Source organism: Musa acuminata, chromosome BXJ3-5, assembly GCF_036884655.1.
Source record: "Musa acuminata AAA Group cultivar baxijiao chromosome BXJ3-5, Cavendish_Baxijiao_AAA, whole genome shotgun sequence".
Classification (NCBI taxonomy): domain Eukaryota; kingdom Viridiplantae; phylum Streptophyta; class Magnoliopsida; order Zingiberales; family Musaceae; genus Musa; species Musa acuminata.
Genome location: NC_088353.1, coordinates 5,720,872 through 5,742,357, shown reverse-complemented (window position 1 = coordinate 5,742,357; position 21,486 = coordinate 5,720,872). Strand labels below are relative to the sequence as shown.

At 36.0% G+C, this 21,486-nt stretch overlaps 1 protein-coding gene across 3 annotated transcripts; it reads left to right on the top strand.

Moving 5' to 3' along the window:
• The first annotated feature begins 124 nt into the window (after positions 1–124).
• Positions 125–10,041, top strand: LOC135638297 (uncharacterized). Of its 3 annotated transcripts, none has more exons than XM_065151367.1 (10): positions 125–302; positions 1,691–1,852; positions 5,281–5,476; positions 5,968–6,008; positions 6,220–6,307; positions 6,402–7,046; positions 7,129–7,199; positions 7,546–7,836; positions 7,937–7,993; positions 9,681–10,041. In XM_065151367.1, exons 2-10 carry the CDS (start codon positions 1,733–1,735, stop codon positions 9,876–9,878), a joined length of 1,707 nt encoding a protein of 568 aa, XP_065007439.1. In that variant the 5' UTR covers positions 125–302; positions 1,691–1,732; the 3' UTR covers positions 9,879–10,041. The 3 variants fall into 3 exon arrangements, with proteins under 3 accessions (XP_065007439.1, XP_065007438.1, XP_065007440.1); XM_065151366.1 differs by having other exon boundaries at positions 7,129–7,223; XM_065151368.1 differs by lacking the exon at positions 125–302 and having other exon boundaries at positions 1,731–1,856; positions 7,129–7,223.
• The last annotated feature ends 11,445 nt before the right edge of the window (positions 10,042–21,486 follow it).

The window sequence follows — 21,486 nt, the reverse complement described above, 5'->3', positions numbered from 1 at the left end:
TCGTCGCCAGCGTATCACTACCGTCTACCCCACGTGGGCCCCCCGAAAAGGGATTGCCGTCCACGTGCCACCATGCTTCCTTTGTGCCTCTCGGACCCCAGTCCCATAATTCCAATCCGCCTTTCCCCCAGCCCCCTCGAGTCCGTTGCCGAAGCTAAGCAAAGCAAAGCAAACGCAGCGCAGAGCAGAGCAAAGGCGAACGCCGAGCGTGCTCCTTCTGCGTCTTCGTCCTCTCCCTCTCGCCTCCGTCGCTTCGCTCGGTTCCCTCGTCGGTCCTCCGCTTCCATCGCAAGTACCTCGAGGTGAGCCGGCCTTGGTTCCTCTTTCTTCCATTTTTGTCCTGCTCATGTTTTGTTCTTTTCTTTGAGAATGTTGTGGGGTTGGATGTCATGCTTTTGTAATGCTCGTTCTTTTTCGTGGTCGAATGTGTTTGATCATTGCTTTGGAGGAAATAGTGGTTCAGATATTCTACATGAAAGAATGAAATATGTCGTGATGATTCTTTAATGCTTACCTCTTTTCGTTTCCAGAAACGGGGATGTTCTTCATCAGATATGTTATTGGAATATAAGTGGAACTAATACTGATTAGGCTCTTAGAGGGTGGTAGCTTAGAAGGTGGAATATGTTGAATTCTGGTGCATATGGTCGTCTCATATAGGTGTGTCCACTAGTCCTCTGTTGTGACTGGGTATTGGAGTAGTCTATCTTTGATTAATTTACTCAGTTCGCGTATTTTGTGTGATAAGCTACTGCCATGTCAAGCTCAACAGGAAGCTATCATGGAATGTCTTTACTACTTACAAATTTATTCTTGGTTATCGTAATTCTTCTAATTCATCCATCCATATAACTGATGCATTAATATGACAAAATTTCTCTTAGTTATTTTAATTTTTTTATTTGTCTAGATAACTGATGCATTAACATGACAAGTATGAACCAGTGGCTCAGAAAATATTTAGTACATCTATCCAACCTTTGAAGACCGATTCAACTTTTCTCTTGCTTCTAATGTGAAACTGAACTTTGTGTATTACAGTCCATGATGTGTCTTTAGTTGGTCCTTTCCTACTAAACTATGATGTGCCTTTAGTCGGTCCTTTCCTACTTAAACTCATCGCGATACCCACCATATCTAATATTAGGCTTTCCTTATACCAATTGCCATGATTTGATTGAATGGGATAATTGACACATTGTCTTGGTCTTATAACTATGTGATCCAAAATGCTTAATCTGTCTGTGTTAATGATGGTACACTCATGCAGTACTTATATACCAACTCACGTTTCTCCCACTTTCGATATGAAACTAAACTAGGGGTGTTTATACTTCATTCAGTTGGAATTAAGACATAGATGAGAATATCAAAATTGAGTCATGATAGACTAAACGGGGATGTTCTCCTCATTATACCCATGAAGACATTTGATCTATCCAGGCTTTTAAGCTTATTTCTGTGATTTTAGCTCTCAAACTGATTTAGTCTGTTTACTTGACCAAATCTAGACCCATTGCCGCCACTAGCTCCCGAGGTTTACATGTGGACATGTTTGCTTATGGGATATGTGTCCTAAAAACATTACAATGATTCTGAGTGTTGTATAAGCAAAATTACCTATTTCTACATGTGGTAGTTATGATGAAAAGTTTAGCTGTTAGAGTGATTTCTCTTTTTAATTTTGCAGTTTATTAGGATTGGTGGAACTACTAATTGCACTTCCATATTTATGGAAATTGTGGAAGTTGTGCATGATGATTGCAAGGATGGCATGGTGAAATGTGCCATAGAAAATGGGTGGGTGAAGCCAAGCATGTGCCAAAATAACTTCACTTGTAAGCCTGTTCAGGTTTGTAAGTGTCCTTGAAACCAATAAGGAATGTTTCATTTCTTCTATCTACTTATTGTCTCCCTCTTGTCTTATTGTTTCTGTGATTTTAAATCTTAATCTTAGGTCTCATCTGACATTCTTCTCGTATATTTTGTCAAGATTTTTAAATGCATAGATGGAGATCTACTAACCTTTTTGTTAAAGGTTTGCATACTTAAATCCAATGTATGCAATTTTGAATAATACCACCCGATACGGGCGGTACATACCGGTTCGTCAGCTTACCGGTACACAGACCGCCCGTTATCGAGCGGAACGAAAAAAAAAAAAAAAAAAAAAAAATATATATATATATATATATATATATATATATATACGAGGCGATGCGACGTCGTCTTTTATAAAAATATTATATATATATATATATATATATATACGAGGCGACGTCTCATCGCCTCGGCGATGTCGCCCCGCGTGGGAGAAGGAAAAGGCGACGTCGCCTTTATATATATATATATATATTTATCGAACGGTTTACCGCTCGGTATACAGTTTCGTACCGTATCGAGCAAACGTCGAAACTCCAGTACGGTACGAAATTGCATACCTTGCTTAAATCTCTTTGGGACACTTGGTTGGATTGAGAGATGACTATGATTGTGTATGAATCACCAATGGCAACTAAGATGTAAAGTGGGAACCTTTGGCATTGACTATAATTCCAAAATTCATCTAGTCTTAGAATGAAATGGCGAATGCAAAAATGTGAATTGTATGCATAATATTTTTGTCGTGTAACAATTAGCAAAAACCAAGGAGTCAATGTGAACAAATAATATCTTGCATTTTCCTAAGAGGTTAATGGTGTATTGCTATTCTGCATGACTAGTTGCCCTAAGCTTGGTGCTTTACTTCTTAGTTTGAGCTTGTGGAGGGCTGTTGCAGGCCAGGTTGACTGAAAAACTGACTGGTTGTCCTAAGGTAGGTGCTTTAGTTCTTAGTTTGAGCTTGCTATTTTTAATCATTACAGAGGGCTGGTGCAGGCCAGGTTGAGTGAAAAACTGACTGGTTGTCCTAAGGAAGGTGCTTTAGTTCTTAGTTTGAGCTTGCTTTTTTAAAAATCATTTCAGAGGGCTGGTGCAAGCCAGGTTGAGTGAAAAACCGCCCCAGCCTCACCACTTGTAAATCCCATCCCATCTTTGTGGATTCCAACCTGGGTTAATGAACATGATGTCATCTCCGATCCATACAAAAATTGATAGTATTAATTTTTTGCCTGCCCAAATGTGAATAAATAATGGAAATATATTTAGTATATATATATTGTTTATAATAGTAATATAAAAGGAAAAGTAGTTTATATAATTCTACTAGGATGGCTTTTTTATGTGAGATAGGGAGGGCAAGGATCAGGCACATTGGGTTTGGGGAGTTTAATGATTTTGTTCCAGTCTCGAGTAGACTCACCTTTGGAAAATTATGTTCTGATTTCACTGTCATCCCTCTCAAAGTTAAACAAATAAGACCTGATGCATTTCAGATCTGGGCTGAAATTGCAACTTCTAATTTACCCAATTGAGTTCATATACTTGAGACCAACTTGAAAATTGACATCTCCAATACACACCTAATTGAACTCCCGAAAAAAATTATTATGTCAATAAGTTTCCACTTGTTTGATTTATTCTGTTTGCTTGTTTCAATGTTCTCTTGCTTTCAGAAATAGCTGACATCTTGGTTGGGAGTCAACTAGGAATATTTTGATTACTGCACTATATATTATTGTGAGAATTTCTAAATAATAAAATTATAGTTGTTAACCCTTTCGTAGCTGGACTGGTTTATTCAAGTTGCCTTGCCCCCCTTAGAACTTGATTTGAATCTCATTTCCTATATTGGGATCATAGGAACTTGTATCTGTGATTGCTAGTTGGCTTGCCCACTGTAGAACTCGGGGTGACACTCATTGCTAAATTGGAATCCTGGGAGTTTGTGTGTATGATTCTTTCTATGACCACTTCCTTGCACCTGGTCTTACACTTGCCTTTACTGCTATATGTTTTGCTAATAAACTTCAAATCTAGAGATTTAATAGTAGTCATGTGAATGATATCTCTTATTATTTCTCAAAAAAGCCCAACACTTGATAGCGCTTATTGATTTTGGAATCTTATATTTGTTGGGGAGAGGAGAATTCCAAAAACTAAAAGAAATTGTAGAGATCAACAATCAAGAATATACCAGAAAGTTGACGTAAGATTGAATATGGTTTGGTAACTCCTGTCTACATCCATGGAGAAAAACTAAATTATTCACCATGTGAGATCAATTACAAGACCTTGAGTTACCCATGCTCAAGCACAAATTTCCTTGTAGACCCTCTTGCATAAAACCTCGAAGAATTTGCACATTTTCTCTTATCTGAAAACTCTAGAGAGTACTATCTTTAGATATCCTAGATAAACCTAAGAGTACTAAAAGTATTCCTCACATCTTGCTCTTCTCCCGCTAAAACCTAAAGATACATGAGATATTTATAGAAGAACCAAACCCTAAGTAAATGGTTTTCTTTTTTCACGGGAACGCCTTCTTGTACTAGGATTCCTTATCTCATTGGGATACTGGCTTTAGGAATCATAAAATACTTGTCAATCCCAACCATCTCTCTCTTGGTGAGTATTTTGTTTACTTTTGTGCCTTGTGAAGAGAATATACTTTTGCTCCATGCCCCTTTCAATCTTTGTCGTTCATCTTTATTGAATCTCTGACCACCGGATCTTTTTGGCTCTAAAACCACTTGTTGGGGAGGGAGTGGAGAATTCTGAAAACCAAACCAAATTGTATAGATCAACAATCAAGAAGATACCAGAAGGCAAACGCAAGATTTAACGTGGTTCAACAATTCCCGCTTACATCCACCATGTGAAATCAATTACAAGACCTTAGTCTTTCTCCACTCAAGCATATATTTCTTTGCAGACCCTCTCACATAAACCCTTGAAGAATTTATATTTTTTCTCTTGTCCTCTCTAGAAACTCTAGAGTACCCTCTCTAGATGCCCTAGAAAAATCTAAGAATTCTAAAAGTATTCGTATCCTACTCCCCACTCCCCCTTTAAACTAAAACATAGAGATACATGATATATTTATAAAAGAACCAAACCCTAATTAGTAGGGTTCCCTTCCTTCACGAGAACTCTTTCTTGTACAGGAATTCCTTATCCCACTGGGACACTGGCTCCACGAATCCAAGTACTTACCAATCCCAACAATATCTATATCTAGCATTTACTCGAAATTAGAGAATTTTCTCGTGTATTTTTATGAAAGCACAGCTAAGAATGATATGTTGATACTAGGTTTAGTATGATCTTTTGTCCTTCTTAAATTCTGAACTTGTAATCAACCAGGTTGTAATTATTTTTTCCATCTTGAATCTATTACAGGATGAATTTCATGGTGTACTTTTTCCTGCCTCAGAAGATGAAGCAATGGAGGTTGAACATTTACTTTTGGAGCCACAAATTGAAAAAGATTTAAGCAACAATATCATGCTTATGGGCTCAGAGCATTCTAAAGAGTGCCTAGCTATCGAAGATTTTACATTTGCAGTTGATTACACAGATTGTAAAGAAGATTTTGGTATGATTATTGCTAGATGTGTTAAAAGTTTATTTATCTCCTAGTTTATGTTTTGATGGAGTGATTTTTTTTTGTGATTGCTAAAATTTTTATTAAATATTAGTCTTTTTTTCAGTTTGTTCTATATTTGTGTGTGTGTTTGTAAATTATTATGTTTTCCTGTAATCATGTGACTTCATGTGGTTTTTATATGTGGTTTCTTAGCTTTGAGTTGCTGCGTAGATGCAAGTAACTTTTCATCTTATATTCTGCTCTAAATTGCCTTTGCCTTTTAATTTTGTTTCTTTTTTACATGATGTCGGCAATCTCTTCATTGCACAGTGACAATTTGCAACAAGAATCTGTGCCTCCTCCAACTTCATGGTTTTAGTTATCAATGCTTTAAGGATGAAACACTCGAATAAAGTCCCTTCTGCTGTTTATTCTCTTCTCTAGTTTCGTTATATGTGTATTGATGTATGTGTACGTACTTATATGCAATTTCCTTGCAGGAAAAATTTATTCTGATGCTGCACTGATTCAGAAACATGAGGTGAAGTGTTCAGTGTTCATCCTAGCTCAAGATGTTTACACTTAGAGACTATTTTCTTGAATAAAGATTAAGAATTGTGGGAGATGAAGTGAAAATACCTTTTGTTTGTATTAGTTTGCAATCTTGGGTTTTGCTCTACTTTAATTGTTCCAGGAATCTTTGCACTTGTACATTTTAAATTTTGTGATACATGGTAGTGTGTTTTTTGCAGTTTGTTGATAGCATGCTCCAGGGAGTTAATGAAGGGAATCTTCATGGACAAAGCAATTTCTGCAGCATCTGTCCTGAACTTTTTTGGGGTACCTCTCTTTTGGTACATTTCTTGTTATATTGGAGCTCTTAAATTAGGCTGCTGCTTATAATTTCCCCCCTTATCTTTTTTTGTTTATTCAGATAATGACTGTGCAGAAAGCCATCAGGTTAAATGTGCTTCCCAGAACACATCATGTATTAGAAATTTCAGATCAGATTTGCAAACCAAAAGCATTGGAATACATAGTGATGCTGGAGAATTCTCAGACTTGTCAAATGCTCTTAATTCTCCATATGATGCTGCTACACCTGATCGAGATGCATTTTTGTTCGATGATGTAAGCACCGATCAACTTCCTGATGTGTTCAGAAGCACTTTGGGATGGGATACATCAGTGGAGGACAAGCAGTCTCTGGAGCATCATATACTCTTTGAATTGCAGAACCTGACTGAAATTAACAAATTTTCCAGTCCCTCGCAATGCAGCTCTATGCCAAATGAGATTGATGATGAAACAATATGGATTCCAAAAAATCTTTTTGAAGAAGTGTCTAGTCCATTCGGAAGTATATTTGATACCACCAAACTGGTGGTTGGAATAGGTGCTGAGAAGCCAGTGCAGTGTGGTAGGGATGTTCAAGTGGGAAATTTTTCTGAGGCACACAAGACTCATTTGGGAGATGAAGACAGTGCAGTTATAACAAATAAGAGATTACGCAAACCTACTCGAAGATATATTGAAGAAACATCAGATTTGAAATCCAGATGCTGCAGAGAAACTAGAGGTAAAATTTCTTGTGCTAGAACAGTTGATCATTTATTGGTAGAAACTGGTAGGACAATGGTTTGACCAAGAGTCCGATGCAGGTTTAGTTATTCAGAAACAAAGAGGTCTGCATGCCTCCAGAGTTCAGCGTCGGAAAAATGCTGCAGTTATGGTGAGATATCCTTTCCATGAAGTGGTAAATTCTCTGCCGAGTCTTCCTGCATTACTAGTGATTCTCTTGAACTCTCATGGTTTGCAGTATGCTTCATTTCATTGCAGTTATTTTCTGAAGCTTTTAGTTAAGCACAAAATTTACTAATCATTATATTCAATGTATATTACCATGTAGTATTTGAAGATCCCAAGACCCCAACCTTTTTTGAATTGCATATATATGCACTGGAAGATACGCAATGTCATATATTTGGGGTCTCAGAAATCAAAACATTTGTTTGTCACGTACCTTTGTTATTTGTAGCTTTTTATTTTATGGCCACTAATCAGAACCTTCCATCCAGGGAAATGAGACTATAATAAGCGAGGATGAATTCTTAACTGCCGATGAATCTAGAGCAACATATGCTTTAAGGTTTCCAAAGTCTGAGTTACGAAATAATGCATCAGAAGACTGGACCAGAACAGTTAGAAATGAGAAAAGTGGGATTAGAAGGAAACATCATAGACTTTGGACACTTCCAGAAGTGATGAAGCTCATTGAAGGTGTCTCCCAATATGGAGTTGGCAGATGGACTGATATCAAGAGGCTCTTATTCGCAACATCTGCTTTCCGCACATCTGTGGATCTCAAGGTCCTTATGAATCAATCATATGATCAATTCTTCTTAATGAAAAGTTTTTTGTTGATTAAAAGAAAATCTTTGTTGATTTTAGAATTGCTTCACTTTACAGGATAAATGGAGAAACCTTTTGAGAGCTAGTGTTGCTCAGTTACATGACAGAAAGCAGGTATGAGTTGTGTTTTTTATTCCAATGTCTGAGAAGAGATCTAAAACTATGCTTTATGACATAAATGTTCCTTGCTTATAAGAGGTGCTTAACTTCTCTCTTTGCGTGTCTTCTGCAACTATAGAGACTTATGATTTACATAGACGAGGGATCAAAGTTGTTTGGTCTCTGTGAACTATCTGGTTGGAAATAAATAAGCAGTTAGTAAACTGAATTAAGTACTAAAAGAGTAATTATGAACATCTATTAGTTAATTGTACTTGTGTTCTTGGAGAGAGGATGATAGCATGGCTTGCTAAAAGCATGTTTTGCAGTTAGATTATGTACATTGATGCAAGTTCAGAGTCTGCAAGATTGGGATAAAAGATCACCTAGGGATTAATATGGTTGGGATTGAGATTGACAGTATCAGGTCAATGAAAAAATAATTTGAAAATTTTAAGATATAAATTATCATAGAAGTAAAACACTTGGAAAAATAAAAAAAAGAACAGAATTTAAGAAAAAAATGACAGTATTATATTGTAAAAAATACTTTTACTTTCATGTTAAGATGTTAAACTTTTCACAGAGAATTATGATACTAAAATGTAAAAGATATGATTTATGTACAAGTAACAGTTAGAATAGTTGGAACAGTTCATTAAAAAAACCTTTGATAGATTTAGTAGAAAAATGTTAAATGTATCATACAAAGATATTATTAGATCATAACAACTGTAACATGTTAAGTGTAATTCTGGAGGCACTCACTCTATAAGAATTATAACCTGGTATATTGCAATTGTAAAATCATAACAGTGTATGCATATTGAAAGCTGTTCTTTTACAATCGCATCTTGCTCCCATGTGGCCAATCCTAAAGAGTTGGGTAGATTCTGTTTGTTATTTTCATTTATACTCTTGAGGAAGATGATTGTTGTACATGTTCCTCGAACTTTCTTGCTTCTTTCAGTTTATTGTCTAAGCATTATTTTCACTTTTATAGTTGCTTTAGGTAGAAGGAATAATATTCTTGCACTAAGCACCTATTGGTGGTTCGAGTAGAAGGCCTGTATCTTAACATTGAGCTTATATTGATAACCTGAGCTTTATTATGCTTACAGCTGAGTATCTGTATCTGTCTCTATATTTCAATACTGTGTATAAGTTTCTTTCTGAGATGGTCCTATTTGCATAGATCCTGAATTCACAATTATTTGTCATTGCATATATGTAAGGCATACATTCATGATCTATAATACGAACCCCAAAAGTGTTGATGCAGACACTTGTTTGCTCATGTTTTGTTCAATCATTTGTCAGTGTTACACTGTCCAGTTGCATTTTATCCCCAATGACTCGTCACTTTGGAGGTGTCCGATATTTGTTGATGGAAACTTGTCTGTCTATATTCGTCAAAGCATTGCAAAATTTCTTGCGAGTTCTTAAATTTATTCTTTACGTTCTGGGCATCAATTTGTTTATAATCATTTTGCGCTTTGGTGTTAATAAATTATATGTCGTCTGACACTATTATGTATGCTGTCATTGTTAAGCATTTGAATCAGGTGGAAAATTTTCATGAACGTAATTACTGGTGAAGTAGATCATTTTTCTGAATTGGTTCGAAAATATGATCAATTTGCTACAGTTTTGTGGAGGTTTTGATATCATTAGAGATATCCTTAACACAGTATCTTTCTAGGTTGGGCCACACAAGAAACATGTGACACTCCCCATACCACAATATGTTATGCGACGCATTAGGGAGTTATCTGCCATTCATCCGTACCCAAGGGAGCGAAAGCCAAGAGCACAGCTGATTTCAAGCAATCCATTCTTCAGCCGCAGCAATGACAATTCCAGTAGCGGCGGCGACGATGAACTCACAGAAGAAACATAGTCTCACATAGCAGAGACACAAGTGGCTGTCTCTTTTTTGTTTCTTGCTTACCGAAAATTTACCTTCACTTTCAACATAATACATATTGCCAACTTTGTACAAGTAATGTTCTTCAATCGATCGGAGTGCAATGGGAATAGAAATGCTCCTCAAAATTGGTGGAGGAGACCGAGGGTTTCGGTTTTCTTTTGGTGCTTACAATAACCATGTCCTCCACAGCATGCTGTGACTCGCAAACAAATCGATTGACCGATCCTGCTGCCAACATGCAATGTTAATGCAATCGTGGTACATTAGCTTTCGGTGTTTTTGTTGTTTACAACATGCAGTGTTAATGCAATTGCAACGCAGCAGCTTTTGGGGTTCGCAAGGCGATGCCAACAACGGAGTAATTCTATTACAAGTCTAAAAGGTTTCGATATCATGAGAGGCTTCGAAGACTTGCAAACACATTCAAGATTTAATATCCCTTCATTATTACTACTCTTAAAAGATATACACATTAACAGACTCAGAAGATTAAGATAGATGTGGTACATGCCACATGGGTAAATGCCCATTACAAGTCTCGACGTTGATGTCGAATGGTAGGGGCTTCAAAGAGCCATCCTCTAAATCATATACCCCCGATCTAATATATCCATTCCAAGCATACTGAGGATAGATATAGACAGTGTCATGTTTTCCACGAGGGTATAGGGTAGTTGTGCACGAGATGGAGCGACAAGTATTACCTATGAAAAGTATGTGCTCACCTAAGCTCTTCGCCTCCTCTAACAACATAAGTCGATGATTCAACTTAGAGATATCGATCCTTTTTAGATCATACTGAAATATATTGATAGAACTCCTTATATATTTGCTTGTACAGACTACAAGTTCTCCGGATAACTCTGCAAAACAATTAGGCCCATGTCTCAAATCCCCTTGAGGAACGATAACAATCACTTTCTTAAGGTATGAGTCAAAAATGGAGACTCGGGCATATCTGTCTAGAACATAAAATCTTTCTTTGAAGTAGATGACATCTGTGTAGATGCTCTTGTCATCCAACTTGGTCCAATTATCATCCTCGCCGAAACGGATAGATAGGAGAGGACTGAACTGGATGGGGATAACAATAATAATGCAATTATTGTTCGACTTTGATGAGTTCGAAGATGTTGCAATCTTCCAGAGCGATGGGTGTTCTCTATTGTTCCTAAGATACGTTGGGAGCATCGGAAGATGGATATGAATACCCGTGAGAGGATTTAAGATAGACATGGTCCAACAAAATTTGTTCTCGAGGACTAGCCATCCGTCAAATGAGCCAATGATTTTTTCGCCATTCATCGCTGGAAGTTGAATTGAGTGGACTCTTGCACTTGATAAGGAGTAGAAGAAGAGACGATTGATGTCGCCGTCATGTCTGAGAAGGAGCCATGGGAGTTGGGGAGGGTACGCACGATCATGAGGGATGCTAGAGTTCCATTTCTTACAGACGCCACGAAAGCGAGTGTAGTCAAAGATATCGATGGTGAGTCGATCAGCGATGAGTTCAAGCATGTCGACTTGGAGATTTGACCAATCAATCGCCTCCCCTTTTTCTTCTTCTTTTTCTTCTTCTTCTTCTTCTTCTTTGCTTTCAACACTTTGTTTGCTTCCATCCTTCGAAAGTTTTCCACCCATGTTAAAACATAAAACATGGTTGTAAGACCCAAATCCAATGATATATATAGCCCTAAGTTATGAGATTTTATGTGAGAGTGCCCCCCTTTTAAAGAAACTACTAAAAAGCATCTTTTTTTGTATTCATAATTAGAATATAGTTGTATTTCTATATAGTTATATTTCTAAATAACTATATTCTAAAATTAAATTATTTATTTTTTTAGTATTTACTATATATTAGGATAACTATAATATAGTTGTATTACTATTATATTAGAACGTGTGTGGCATTATACCTAACATTGGTAGTTGTTTCTTTGTTTTTTTGGATTTACATACCTCCTATAAATTAGAATACTCATTCATGATGAAGTAACGAAGGAAACAAGTTATTCTATAAGAAGTATATTCCAATCAAACACTTGTGTGCATAAAGAAAAAAAGCCTTGGCAAACAAACAACAAATATGATAGAAACAAGATTTGTCGTACCGAAGCGTACCGCCTATATCGGGCGGTACGTACCGATCCGACAGGTTATCGGTACGCGGACCGTCCAGTACCACTACAGTGCTACAGTATATTACATCATGAAAAAAAAATAAAAAATTATTCGGTACACTAAGGCATATCGCTCGGTACGCTCTGATGTACCGCCTGATACACTGGTACCGTATCGTATCGAGCCCTGGTCGAAACGCCGATGCGATACGGTATAGCGAACCTTGGATAGAAATTCTCTACTTCAGTTATTTATTTGAAAATGAATGTAACAATATAAATATTATGTATTTACTGATACTTTCACCTTAAAAGGACACATCTAAATAGTGAATCGATAATATTTTCATTTTAATATAAATTTTGAGATACTTAAATTCAAATTTGATATGCTTTTATCATGATTCTAAAAACATATATAACGACATTCATTTGTGAGGATAACACAAAATTCCATCCATGTTGCCTCTTACTATAGTGGAAAAACTATCCATATGGTGAATCAATAGTTATTTAAGTACATTAAAATCTAAACTGCACAAACTCACATTTCAAATAATTTTATTTAAATATTGAATCCATAGTTTTTATTTTATTTAGTGTGAATCTAGGGTTTATCTAAATTTAAATTTATAAATTATCGGTATGACCGCGAGAATGAGAGTACAATTGTTTGTAAAATGATGTAAATACTGTCCATTTTCCTTAAAAATTTCCGCATACAGGATAATAATATCTTTAATTTATTTTTTATTTTTGTATGAATCTAGAATTATTTACATTCAAATTTATCATATTTCAAGTATGATTGTAAATGAGTATAAAGACATCCATTTATTAGAATAGAAAGGGCTAATTATATTGTCTATTTCGTTTGGTTTGTTTCTTATATGTAGAATTTGTCTTAAGTATAATAATATGATTTTGTGTGCATAAAAATAGAAACGGCTAATTATATATTAGTTAGACTTCTTTAGCATTTCGATCTTTAGATTTAAAAATTTTATATTGAAATTCCTAATAATTATAAAAGTGAAACATCTAACTATATTTCCCCTAACTTGATCGATTTTATTGACAGAAACATAAAAATGATGAGTAAAAAGATAATTTTAATTATATATTTTTTTTTTTAGTGGTGACGGATGACGACATCATTGGGGGGTCACGGGTGACTATTGTGGATGAGGAGGGAGATTGACGATGAGAGTTGAGATAAGAAGAGGATGATGCAAATGTCGACGCTTTGTATCTATGTCAGCGTCAATCGATAACTACGTTGGTGACTCAGGCTTTGTGCTCGGTGACCCACGACGCGGTGATGGTGATTAGCCTCACAGACACTCCAGAGCACGCCTCCAATCGCTGAAGCGCACCCAACTACCTCTTTTTGTTGTCACATCATGCTCTTAAAGCTTGATGTTGAACCACAATGTGGCCACGAGGGCCACCCGTAGTGGTAGGGTCATTGTCATTTTTTGCTACAGGCCAACCACAAGGGCCACCCGTAGTGATAGGGTCGTTGTCATTTTTTACTACGGGCCAACCACGTGGGCTGTTGCTTCCACGCACCACCGTTCACTCTGCAACCCCACCATTTGACTCTATCCTAGTATGGTAGCCTCCACCCTCTCCATAACTATTGTGCATTATCGCTTTGTGGTCGTCCACCAAGGATCCTTGGGCTTCTTCACCCAAGACATTGTCATGGATTCAGAGATGGAGAGGCAAGAGCGAGACAACAAGAAGGCCAAAAAAATGCGAAGGGGTGGCAAGAGGATCGGGATTATAGGAAGCCCATAGAAGGTAGATCCATCACGGACTTGTGCCAGAGATGCAAAGACAACTTCGAGGGAATGGCAGGCAACACAAGTGACCTAGTGGACATGGCAAGTCATGAGGAAGTTGACATCGTAGACAAACATATCACAAGACGAATAAAGGAAGGTCATGTCCAACTCATAGTAGACCATCTCCCTTTAGTCGCTCTACATTTTGTATCGACACCGATGAAATTGTCATAGCCCCAGCAATACTATCATCCGCTACCACCAAAAACATACATGAGACATTAAAATTATATTTTTGCTTATTGTTTTCATATTACGATCGATAAAATCAATAACACTATGATAAATGAAGTTGAGTGTTTCAATTTTATAAGTATAAAGATTCTAATATAAATTTTTTAAATCTAAAAATCGAGATGCTAAAAAGGTATAACTACAACAGATAACATATAATTAGCTCGAATAAAAATAATTCTCAAAATAGGTCACGGAGATCAAGAGTTTTGGTATTTTTTTAGTTCGAAGGTATCGTCCCAAATTGATCGGTGGGATCATGAGTTCCGGCATCCTTCTACGACTCGATCCCATAAAGTTTCTTATAGCGCTTATAACAACCATGTCCTCCACAGCATGCTGTGACTCGCAAACAAATCCATCGGTGGATCATGCTGACAAGATGCAGTGTTAATGCAATTGTAGTTCGATAGCTCTTTGGGCTTTAGCTTACAACATGCGGTGTTACTGCAACTGCAGCTGCAGCAGCTTTTGGGGTTTGCAAGGCGATGCTTGGGATGCCAACAATGGAGAAATTAGATTCCGAGTCTGAAGGGTTTCAATCTCATGAAGCTATGTTCAACACATGCAATATTTTAATATAAAAACACAAATGATTACCTTTATTAAATCCCTTCATTACGAGTAAATAATGTTTACACAAAAAATAGTCAAAAGAAATATATTAAGATAGATATGGTACGTGCCACAAAGGTAAATAGCCATTACATCTTTTATCACCGATGTCGAATGGTAGGGGCTTCAAAGAGCCATCCTCTAAGTTATATACACCCGACTTAATGTAAATAGGTTTACTTTCGATGTACCTCCAAGTAGGCTGAGCATACATATAGATAGTGTCATGTTTTCCAAGAGGGTATCGAGTAGTTGAGCATGAGATTGAGCGAGAAGTATTGCCTATGAAAAGCATGTGCTCGCCTAAGCTCTTTACCTCCTCAAATGATAGAAGTCGATGGTTCATCTTCAAGATATAGATCCTTTTCAAAACTAATTGACTAGCAGAGTTCTTAACATATTTGGTTTTAAAGACTATAAGCTCTTCAGATAACTTTGCCAATTGACAAGCCCCGTATCTCAAATTCCCTCGAGTACTAATGACAGTCACTTTCCTGAGGCATGAGTCAAAAATGGAAACTCGTGCAAATCTATCTATAACATAAAAGCTTTCTTTGAAGTAGATAACATCTGTATAGTCGCTCATGTTGTCCAACTTTGTCCATTTATGGTCCTCGTTGATAGCTAGGAGAAAATTGAACTGGGTGGGGATAACAACGATGATGCAACCTTTGTAGGACGTCGATGAGTTCGAAGATGTTGCCATCCTCCAAAGCGATGGGCAATTTTTATTGTTCCAAAGATATCTTGGGAGCATCGGAAGATGGATATGGACACCCGTGAGAGGATTTAAGATAGATATGGTGCAAGAAAGTTTATTCTCAAGAACTAACCATCCGTCAAATGAGCCGCTGATTTTTTCTCCATCGATTACTGGAAGTTGAATTGAGTGGACTTTTGCACTTGATAAGGAGTAGAAGAAGAGACGATCGATGTCATCGTCATATCTCAAAAGGAGCCATGGGAGTTGGGGAGGGTATGTGCGACTACAGTGGTTGGTAGAGCGCCATGCCTTACATACACAACGAAAGCGGATATAGTCGATGATGTCAATGGTGAGTCGATCAGCGATGAGTTCCTGCATATCAACATGAAGATTCAACCAATCAACTCTCTCCCCTTCTTCTTCTTCTTCTTTTTCCTTCTTCTTTGCCATCGGCGCTATGTTTGCTTCCATCCTTTCGAAGTTTTTCATCCATGTAGAAACATGAAATATGATCCTAAGACCAAAGTTTGGGGAGATATATAGCCTTAGGTTTTTGGATTTCACCTGAGAGTACACCCTTTTCGAGAATCTCCGAATGCCCTTCGAGTTGTGTTAGTAGAATATGGAAGTCGTAATCCTGTATACAGGTTGTATTTAGAATTAGAATATAGTTATATTTCTATATAATTATATTTCTAAATAACTATATTCCTAATTTAAATAAAATAATTATTTATAATTTATTGATATATTATGACAAATGTAGCATAGTCTATTTACCTCGCACTTTCATCGTAGAGGGCAACAACATTGGAATAATGAATGGATAATTTTTATTTTTTGTGTCAATTTAAGGACATTAAAATTGAAATTTTATATATTTACAAAACCATTCTGAAAATAGATGTAATGACATTCATTTTTAAGTGTAAGAACATAAAAATTATTCATTTAACCTCACTTTCATAGTTGAATTATCGAAATGATCTTGAAAATGAGTGTAAAGACACTCATTTGTTTGTGAAATGATAAAAATATTGTCAATTTTCCTTAAAGCTTTCTTCAAACAAGGATAAAAACATCCTTAAATTTATAAAATTTTTCAATGAATTTAGGAATATTTATATTCAAATTTGTCATATTTTCAATATGATTCTTAATGAGTATAACAACATTTATATATTAGTGTTAAGGACAAATTTACTCATTTTACCTTAGAATTTTACTATATAGTAACAACTAACAACACCATCCAAATAGTATATTTGTGTGAATTTAGAGATATTCACATTCAAATTTGCCATATTTTTCATTATGATCATACAAGCATGTAATAAAATTCATTTATGAGCAATGACCTGAATATTATCCATTTACCTTAGACTTTCATCATAGAATATTTTTGTCGTTAGGGGCAACAACATTCAAATAGTGAATCCTTATTTTTCTATTACTTTTGTGTGAGTTTAGAAATATTTATATTCAGATTTATCATATTTTTAGGATCATTCTAAAAATAAAATTATGAGTGCAATAATATAAATATCATGTATTTTACCGTAGATTTTCACTACAACATGGCGACAACATTCAAGTAATGCATCCATAAATTTTCTAATTTTTGTGTGAATTTCGAATTTTAAAAATATTTTTATTCAAATTTGACATGTTTTTAATATTATTTTGAAAATAAGTGTAATGATATTAATTTATGTATAAAAATATAAAATTTTATCCATTTGCTATTGCTAAATATAAAACTATAATGGTGCTACTGTTATGCAAGAAAAAAAATTTAATACCAAACTTGAAATCAAATAATGATATATTAAGATCATGATATTATACCTTTATTTGATTTATAAATACACCATCATCGTATCCGATTTGAAATATATATCTTATCTAATTAAATAGGACCACATAATCTAATAATATCTACTCTCTCGATCCTTCTTTCCTTAAGGTCATTGATTTTCAACGAGTAAAGATAAACTATCTTTACACCTTTGATTTGTTTCAATGATTAAAACTAAACCATATACTTTAAATACTCATATCTTTACAAACTATAATCGTTATAACTTAAGAGAAGACTTCTTATAAAATAAACTTCTCATTTTAGCTCAAAAACATTTTAAGTGTTTTTGTCCTCAACTCACCAACTCAGTAAGGTAATGATAAAAATGCCTTAAACAACTTAAAACATAAAGTAAATCAAACCAAAAATATTTGAGAATATGGATATTGACAGTACAATTATCGCTCCAAATAGTACTAGTACGATCATCGAAATAGTGCCACCTAAAACATGCAAAGTAGCACCATCATCTAGGTTACATGTAAAGTAGTAAGAGTCCAAAATAGCCTACTATCTTACACTTTTGTTAACCTACTAAAGGTCTTCTTTAGCCGAATTGTAACTTAATTATAGCCTAATTACTTAACAAAGGTCTTGATCAATCATTCGGCTCTTCGATCGATCCTTTTAACTTGTTAAACGAATAATATTTATTGAAATAATCTAAAAAGAATAATTTTTTTTAAGAATTCGTCAAACAAAAAAAAATCAAAGTTGTTTAAATAATTATTTGGTTGAGATGACAATACCGATTGTAAGTACTTTCCTTCGCATACTTTGTGTTGTCAAGTCAAACGACCCTTCTGTCCTGAAAACTAAATGAATCTTCCTTTTCTACGAGCATCATTGTCTTCGAAGGCAACCAAAGCCTCACACTGCACTGAGAGAGGTGTTTGCGTCGTTGATTTCTTATCATCCGTCTCAGTCACTGACCGAGAGAACGGCTTCCGAAGAGTTGGCATAGTCAACCTGTCAAACTCTTCAGATATTGAAGCCCGACGTTTTTCTAACCTTTGTTTGGCTTCCCCCCATCTATATATGGTTGGTGTGACATCTCTTCCCGGCCTGCGATGGATGGATCATCTCAGAATCCGTCCAAAGCTTTGCTACTGACTGTGGGCGCCGCTGCAACCTCATCCTTGCCTCGGCCACGTCCCTGCAGGTATGCACCAGTATTATCGTAGGATGAGTTGGGAACGATGCATAATTTGAGGTGCGAAGATCAAGAAATATTGCGTTTCCATATCTCTCTGAAAGCTACCTTGAAATCTTCAATCGGAGCTGGAAGAATCGGTGACTTCTAGGCAAATAATTTCCTTTTTGTCACGTCGCCCTTCATGGACGGGTGTGACTTTGGCTGAAACATACGGTCTCCTCGACAAAGTTGTAGTGCTTAGATTGATCAAGAAGTCGACATGCTCATCAACAAGCATCCAATCAAAATGATAGGCACTGTCCAAAGTTCTAGAGCTTAGAAATATCAGTGGGAATGGAATCCTCCAATAAAAAATCAATGAGATATCTACTAGTCCAGCACACCTTTGACTTGGTCAGTTACGTATCAAAGAGGTATTGGGAATAGTATGGTGGCCACAAGCATCGCCTGTAGGATTCTATTTTTATGATCGTATCATTGTCTTTTTCTTCTAAGTCAACTTAGCGATTAGTTGATAGTTGATAGGTCGCAAGTTTGAATTTATGTAAGAATGTCATTGGATTCGATCGAGAGTTGCAATTTGACCAAAGCGCTACTTCGTCGAGCATAGAATTTTTCATCTTAATATCTAATATTTAACTTAAGAAACCAAAAAGAATATCAAGTTCGGTCAGTAGAGAACAAAAAAGAAAGTAAAATTCATCTGTTATTAAAGCAGGATATAATTCATTGATGCAAACAAGCATAACATAGACTCATATTAATTCCTACACGATTTTGCCTTTTAATTTATTCTCAGCTGCAATTTTCTTTTCCCAGCAAAAAAGGCTGGCAAGAACTCTCATTATACTCTGTATGCTGTTCTTTATTTGCTATTTAGAACAAGGTTTAGTGCAATTTCTCAAGGCCATCGGAGAAGCAAGTCCCAAACTGGTCCATCTCATGCTTGGGTAGCACCAAACCAATCTCCACCCCACCCTCTTCTTCTCTGCTCTCCGCCATAGACATGGCTCCTGACCTCATGATGGAGGTTATCACCACCTTCTTCGGCCTTCCCCATCCAAAGTCCAGATCGTACACCCGAAACCTGGGTGATCCCGCCACGCTTAATGGTTGTCGAGGCACGATAGACTTGATTCTCTCCGGCCATGTCTCTACACCTCGTAAAGGATCGTCTGCAAGGCCAGCACCGGCACGCCGTCGTCGTCGGACCCCGATAGCCGGGGAAGCAACGGTAGCAGCGAGCCCACATCACGTGCGTGGTCACCGGAGACCTCATCGAAGTCGGCGTCGTACTCGGCCACAGTGAACGACACGGAGTCGCCGGCGACGTAACGGATCTAGTACTTGTCGTCATCGGGCCCGGGGGACCTTCGGATCTTGCCGGCGAGAGGGTAGAACTGCTGCAGAGCGAGAGAGAGGGAGGAATTGAGGTCGGGGATGACGGAGGCGCAGAAATAGGAGGTGGAGTAGGGGAGACGGTAGAAGAAGACTCGCTCCACGGCTCCACCTCGCAACCATAGTATGTCGAAGAAGGTGAGGGGCAAAATGGACTCGGATACTGTCCCGGGCGGGGGAGAGACTTGAGATGTCTGAAGCAGATGGAGTTGCGGTGGCGATGACATTGGTGAAGCGCTACACGGAGACGGATGTTGGTCATTTAGCTACCCATATATAATACCACAGCTATGTCAGCATTTGGCACAGCATAAAGTAAGCGATGCGTGCATGCACTTACGTAATTTCCTAGAATAGGGTTTGCGTCTTCCGTGACGAAGTTTATATCTCGATCTTCCGTACGATTTGCTAATATTAATTACGTATTTTTTTATTTAATTAATTATCTTTAACATCCCATCATTATATTTTTAAAATTTACATCTTTATATTTAGAAACATTTAATTCGTCGTTCCAACTTTCTTTTTCTTTCTTGATTTTTAATTCTATAAAATTATCTTTTTAACTCAGAGATATTAATGTTTCACTTTCTTAAAATATAGATATCTCAATATAATTTTTTAAAATATAAGAATTGAGATATTAAAGATAACCAAAAGTATATTAGTAGTAGATATCATATGATTTTCTTATGAGAATGCATGCATTATTTTAGATATCGAGTGAATTTGCTAATATTAGGCAACAGGTGAAAAGCATGTTTAAATTAACTATTGGGGAGGTGATTGTCTATTAATGTTATCAATCATTATTTTAGTCTAATTTGATATGGACACATTGAAAATTATTATCAAGAGTCAAATAAAATGCTTTGAATAGTCTTGTCTTTACAGTAATTGTTGTTTAGCATCTTGATAACTATGATCAATAGTATAATTTAGTTTGAACTGACCTGTTGTTGGTTTTTCCCATTTAATATTACAAGGACAAGGCATAATTCATCCATCCATCATGTTCAGTTGGCTTTATCATGAAATAAAATATAAAGAGGAAATAAAAAAATTTGAAGAATAATAAAATAGTAGGAGAAGAAATCAAAATTTTAAGAACAGCAACATCATTTCAAAAACTTCATCTAATAGTTATTTAATGTGCTCCATTGTCTCAAGATGAAAGTTCCAAATCTTATATTACAAATTTTAACACTCAAAATATTAGTCTTAATGTAGTAAAGATTGAGAATCTAAAATTTCAGCTAATAAATTTTTAAAAATATTAACCAGTTTATCTGGTAAAAATCTTGACTCATCATAATATAGTAAGATCATATGATTAGACCTGTCTTCATCGTTTATTTTTAAAAATATATATTTAAAATATCATGGACTTTACTACTTGAAGAAACATTTTATCTTTGAAATATCAGGTAATTTTTTTCATATAAAAAAAATTACATAGGTTTATAGGGAAAATAATCAGGTTTATAATATCAAAATCCTCTTCTTCTTTTTTTTTTTAGGAAAGAATGACTCAGATTATTTTTAAGTTAATCTGCTATAATATCAAAGGAGAATATTGTACTAGATTTTCTAGCATAATATTAGTTTTTTACTTTTAGTAAAACAATAAATATC